The sequence below is a fragment of the Fukomys damarensis genome, unplaced genomic scaffold, assembly GCF_012274545.1.
Source record: "Fukomys damarensis isolate Sample0158 unplaced genomic scaffold, DMR_v1.0_HiC HiC_scaffold_19, whole genome shotgun sequence".
Classification (NCBI taxonomy): Eukaryota; Metazoa; Chordata; class Mammalia; order Rodentia; family Bathyergidae; genus Fukomys; species Fukomys damarensis.
Window position 1 is genome coordinate 57,400,712 of NW_022900931.1, and position 6,107 is coordinate 57,406,818.

General features: G+C 36.8%; 1 protein-coding gene across 1 annotated transcript in view; it reads right to left on the bottom strand.

The window, feature by feature from the left end:
* Positions 1-6,107, bottom strand: part of LOC104867517 (zinc finger protein 570) — a 50,120-nt gene that overhangs the window by 32,784 nt on the left and 11,229 nt on the right. The window contains exons 3-5 of the mRNA XM_010631921.2: positions 5,794-5,920; positions 5,372-5,467; positions 1,456-2,808 (exon numbers count right to left, since the gene is read on the bottom strand). Coding sequence (XP_010630223.2) covers positions 1,456-2,808; positions 5,372-5,467; positions 5,794-5,920 — 1,576 coding nt within the window. The remainder of the gene's footprint in view (positions 1-1,455; positions 2,809-5,371; positions 5,468-5,793; positions 5,921-6,107) is intronic.

Here is a 6,107-nt window from a genome sequence, read left to right on the forward strand (position 1 = left end):
GTTGCTTTTAAAGAACTCATGCTTCATAGATCAATCTCTGAGCAACTTATGAAATTAAATGGCAAAAATGTACATTGAGGAATTTTGGCCAAATTGCAGGGAATGTGTGAATTAGGAACTATCAACTCCATTGTCTTGTGTCTCTTCGGCACAGGCTGTATAACATGTAATTTATTTTGTTACTCTTCAGTTTTCTGGATTTAGAAAATTGATGGTTTTACATTAAGTATTAATTTAACTCTATGATAACATGGCTTTTGCGTTGCTCATTGTTAATTCGTCATACTTCAGTGTCTAGCAAATAGTAGCTACTCGGTATTCACGATAGTTTTCCTCCTTCCTTTTTTATTTCAACTCTGCAACCACTGGATAAAACTTAGAAACTTCACATCTTCTTTACCTATGTTCAAAATTACCTGAATCATCCATGTAAATACCCAGGTTTGGTGCCTTTTAATGGAACCTATGATTTTTATGTTCATTGCTTCTCTTCTTCTAATTATAATCACTGATTTCCTTGATCTAAATATGTTGTGCATTCTTTCTAGTGAATCCTATTTTTAAAATTTTTGATTGCTCCAATGCAATCCTTTAAAATTTTGTAAAACTGGTTGTAAGTATTGTAGTTCTATTGCCTATATCTATATTGATTATTCACTTAGAGTATAGAGACTCTCACTTATATTCTGGAATTTTTGGATTTTCCCAATTCTGATCTGGTGTTTCTCATGGATGGTCTACTTTGTCCACTAACACATCTTATTTTAGCTGTGAGGAGTAAATTAATATATGCTGAGTGTGTAGTACAGCGCCTGGTGTGTAGTAGGCACTCAGTATATGTTAGCTATTATTATTTATTGAATATCTGCTCTGCTTGATATCTATGGAAAGTACATGCAATTTTCTCATGTAATATACATCAATTTACAAGACATTATTTCATTTATTAGTCACATTTTTACAATAGAGTATCTTTTTATTATCCCTATTTTAAGAATTAAAACCCTGAGGTTTAGAGAAGTTGTTCAGTCACACGATGGTTATAGTGGTTATAGAGCTATGATTTTCCAGAATCTAAGGTCTTAGTCCTGGGAAGTGCCTTGTGCCTAAAAGAAGGTGGAATAAAATAAGGCTGAATGGTATGTAAAACTAAATAATGGAGAGCCTCATAGACAATTTCAAAAGGCTGTAGATACTAATCCAAGAACAACAGCAAGCAAAAAAACAGTTTTAACTGGACATAGTAATATGTTAAATTTTTTTTTTTTTACTTTAAAAAGATGTTTGGGTGCATTGTGGGATGGATTTAAGGGAAGGAAAAATGGATACAGGACCTGTTAGAAAGCTACAATGATCTTAGTGAGGTGAATCTTAGCTTTAAGGTGACAACACTAAAGTGTGACAAGAGTATATAAGTATATAAATTTCAGAAATATTTGGGAGATAGGATTTATAGGACTTGGTGGTTGGCCGGATTCGGTGGTGAGAGTGACTCCCCAATGTGAATTCTCTGATGATGAGCAAGATGTGCATGTTGCCTAAAGGTTTTTTTGCATTCTTTACATTCATAGGGTCTTTCTCCAGTGTGAATTCTCTGATGTTGGGCAAGGGATCCACAGTAACTAAAAGCCTTCCCACAAACATTACATTCATAAGGTTTTTCTCCAGTATGGACTCTCTGGTGTTGAGTAAGGGATGAGTCATTGCTAAAAGCCTTCCCACATTTTATACATTCATAAGGCTTCTCTCCAGTATGAACTCTTTGATGTTGAGCAAGATAGGCAATCTGGCTGAAGGCCTTCCTACATTCCTGGCATTTATAAGGTTTTTCTCCAGTATGTATTCTCTGGTGTTGAGCAAGATGTGAATTCTGGCTGAAGGCCTTCCCGCATTCTTTACATTCATAGGGCCTTTCTCCAGTATGTATTCTGTGATGTACAGTAAGGTATGCACGAAGGCTGAATGCTTTCCCACAGACATTACATTCGTATGGTTTTTCTCCAGTATGGACTCTCTGGTGTTGAGCAATAGATGATCTATTGCTAAATGCTTTTCCACATTCAATACATTCATAGGGTTTCTCTCCAGTATGAACTCTCTGATGTTGCGCAAGGTAAGCAAATTGGCTGAAGGCTTTCCTACATACCTTACATTCATAAGGTTTTTCTCCGGTATGAACTCGCAGGTGCTGAACTAGATGTGCGTTCTGACTGAAAGCTTTCCTACATTCCTTACATTCATAGGGTTTTTCTCCAGTGTGAATCCTGTGATGTTGGACAAGGTTTGATCTCTGGCTGAAGGCTTTTCCGCATTCTACACATTTATAGGGTTTCTCGCCAGTATGAATTCTTTGATGAAGAGTAAGGGATGAGCTCTGACTGAACACTTTTTCACAATCATTACATTTTAAAAGCTTTTTCTCTGCATAGACGTTTTTGGATTTAATAGTCATTAAATTTGCTTTAAAGCTTTTCTTTTGTGTGCCATGTTTATATACTTTCTCCTCTTTGGGGATTATCTGTTGTGCATGAAGCAGTGTATTCTGGTAGAAACTCTTCCATGATTTATTATAATCTTGATTGCTTTCATCAACAAAGGCTTCTGTATAAAGGATTGTCTCTTCCTTAAAACATGCCTTTTGATTTCCTGGTTGCCTCTCAAAACTGTCCTCACATTTCCAGTCTTGTCTCAAACTGTAGTACTTAAGGTCACAGCTTCTAAATTTTTCCATTATTTTCTGGGATGATTGTTCCTCATAAAATTCCTGCTTTGGTGTTAATTCTTCAGTATCACACATAGATTTCCAACCTGGAAAGTTATAAAAAGAGAGAATGTTTCCTCTGTTGTACACCAGAAAGTACATTTGGAAAAGTACATTTGTAAAGTTAAGCATGTTAATTTAAAAAATAATAGGCAAAACCCCAAAGTACATTGGCCTTTACACTATGAAGTATGCAAGAAGAGAAACTAAAAATAAATCATATAGAAACTTTAGGAAGAATGATTATAATTATAATAAAATCAAGGAGAATCTCAGGGCAAGAAGGTATTATAGAAATGGTTGGGCCCCATTATAATTTTAGACCTGTGCTTATAATATAGTCACTAAAATAATCTCTGTTTTTATAGCTGCATCATTCAAGAATAGTGATTAATCAGGCCGGGGATTTAGTTCAGCAGTCCTGTCAACTGCCTTGCAAGCACAAGGACCTGAGTTCAATCCCCGGTACCAAAAAAAAAAAAGAAGAATAGTGACTGATCAAATACTTACCATGTACCAGTACCAGGTACTGTTCTAGATACTTTCAATACCATAAAACAAAGATCCTTAACTTCATGGACCTTATTTTCTTAGACAGAAAGCAAGTATAAATTTTATTCTATATTAAAATACAATAAATGCTAAGGTAAAAAGAAATCATGGTCATGGGTGCTGGTGAAATCAAAGGCAAAGCTCAATAAGGTAACGTGAGCAAAAATTTGAAGGAAGAGAAGTTAGGCACTCAAGATTTTTAGAAAAAAGTATTAAGGATAAAAGAAACAGATCATAAAAAGACTCAAAAGTATACAAATGTTTAATACATTTCAAGAATAGTAAGAAGGTCAGTGTGGTTACAAAGGAGTGAGTAGTAGGAGATGAAATCAGGAGGTAAAGGAGGGTCAACTTATTTAAGTTTATAGGCCTTCCAATAAATCTGGGTTTTATATTTGAAAGAATGGAGGCCAATTAAAGTATTTTGAGAAAAATGGTATCTGGTTGCTATTTTATTAAAATACTACACGGTAGAATGAAGGGAAAACGGAGACAAGTTATTATAGTAACCCTGGTGATAGTTGACCAAAGTAGTTACATAGATTTTTGTTTTATTTTTTGAACTACATATACATGCTAATATATATTTACGTGTGTTATTTAATAATGATGATGATCTAATCATATATCCTTTTCTTTACCAAGATTTTTTCTTAGAAAATTGCACAAGGGGGGCCAGGGATTTAGCTCAGTGGTTCGGTGGCCTGCCTCGCAAGCACAAGGACCCGAGTTTGATCCCCGGTACCACAAAACAACAAAAAACCCCCAAAATTGCACAAGGACATAAAAGATCAGGTACAGGCAATGAGGCGTGACCTGAGAAGTAGGGTTGACAGAGATGTTTACAACGATAGCAAATTAGTTCTTCCTTTCACCTTAATGTTTCCTACGAGAATTAGAAAGTCCTTAGCCGGGTGTGGTGGCGCACGCCACTTGGGAGCCACTCAGGAGGCTGAGGCAGGAGGATTGCTGTGAGTTCGAGACCAGCCTGGGCTACATAGTGAGTTCCAGGTCAGTCTCAACCACATAGTGAGACCCTGTCTCAAAAAACCAACAAAACAAAACAAAAAAAAGGACAATGAAAACAAAACAAAACAAAAACCCAAAAAGAAAGTCCTTCTCACACCACAAACCCAAATGCCCACTCTCCTCTCCCCAATATTTTCTAGCTCCTACTCTATTTTCAAAGGTCATCATCTTAGCAGTTACCCAGACGCCTCTGCTTCTCACTTTTTCTCTTCAGATAAGCCATTTTACACTTACACTGTATCTATACTGCTAGTCTATTAATCCTTTATGCGTATGTTACACATAACACCCTAGCATGTTGGAGGAGAGAGAGTGAGCAGGGAGTGGTGTTGAGAGGACACTGTGTAAAGTACAAATTCAGTAATGTTGCTGTTGATGAAAAGCATAAATGGATGAACTGACCATTCAGAGAAAAAGGAGGCACTTGGAGATATATGACAATGACAACGACGAAGACGACTACTACTACTGATGGCTACAGCTGTTCACACTAGTTCATACTACAAGACAGAACTTCTCACATCACTGTAGAAGTATTATTTCATTTTAGAAATGACAAAACAAAAGCACAGAGAGTACTTTCCTGAAGTTTCAATGTACGTAAGTGTCAAGCAAGATTTAAAGCTAGTGCTTCATTTACTGCAGTATGGCTCAAAAATTTATTAAATCAGGAAAATATTTTTTAAAGACCAGAAGAGGATTGTGAAACTGAGAGAAGACAGGATTCAAAGAATAGATAAGTAAGTTATTAGAAAGGAGAGGGCAAAGTATGAGTACAGAGCATCCTAGAAGACCCCACATTTGTCAAGTTCTAGAATGTTTGAGAATGTGTCACAAACAGGAAAGAAGAGGTAATTTCTTGGAGTCAAGCTAAGCTGTCACTTGCAAAGATTTTTTTTTTTTTTTTTTTTTTTGGTACCGGGGATAGAACTTAGATCCTTGCACTTGCAAGGCAGGTGGCAGAACCACTAAGCTAAATCCCTGGCCCACCTGCAAAGATTTTTGCCTGCCTATTTTCTCTTCACTCACCTGAGCTCAAGCCATTTGTCAGCTCTCTCTTCACCATCCATGGCTCTTTTCCTTGTTCCAACAATAATATCACACTTGGCTTAGAAAAGCAAAGACCTGCATATATGAAAAGCAACAGAATTTAGTCATGCTGTGGACAGCACAAAACTCAATTCTTTGATCAGCAGGGAAGAGGCAGCTTATAGTAAGTCAAAGAAAAATGTGTAGAGGACATGTTTTAGAAGGACAGGGAAAATAAAGCTTTAGGCATGGTTCAGTAATAACCTGTCCACTGCTAACTCCACAAATACTAAGCCATTTGTTTGGCACACACAGCAGACACAGAGCCAAGCTTTGCAGATGCCATGCAAAAAGTCATAGTGTGGTAGCAAAGTGTGCCTTAGGAGTAGAAGTCTAATTTCACAAGAGGAAGAAATCCTTACCCAGTGATACCAAGATCCTGTAATTCTCCAACATCACATTACTGTACAAATGCCTTTGAGAAGAATCCAGACAATCCCACTCCTCTTGGGAGAAGTCTACAGCCACATCTCTGAAGGTTACTAACTCCTGAAACGAAATAAATGAAATGAAAAAACCTCCTCCCTTATGCTCACCTCATTACTCTGCCCCAGGCATATTGAGCTTTCTCCTGTATTACATCCTTAAATATGCCAACAATGTTCCCTCTTAGGGTCTTGTACTTTTCTGATCGCTGTGTATAAAAAAGCAATGTTCCTATTACAATTCTTATTTT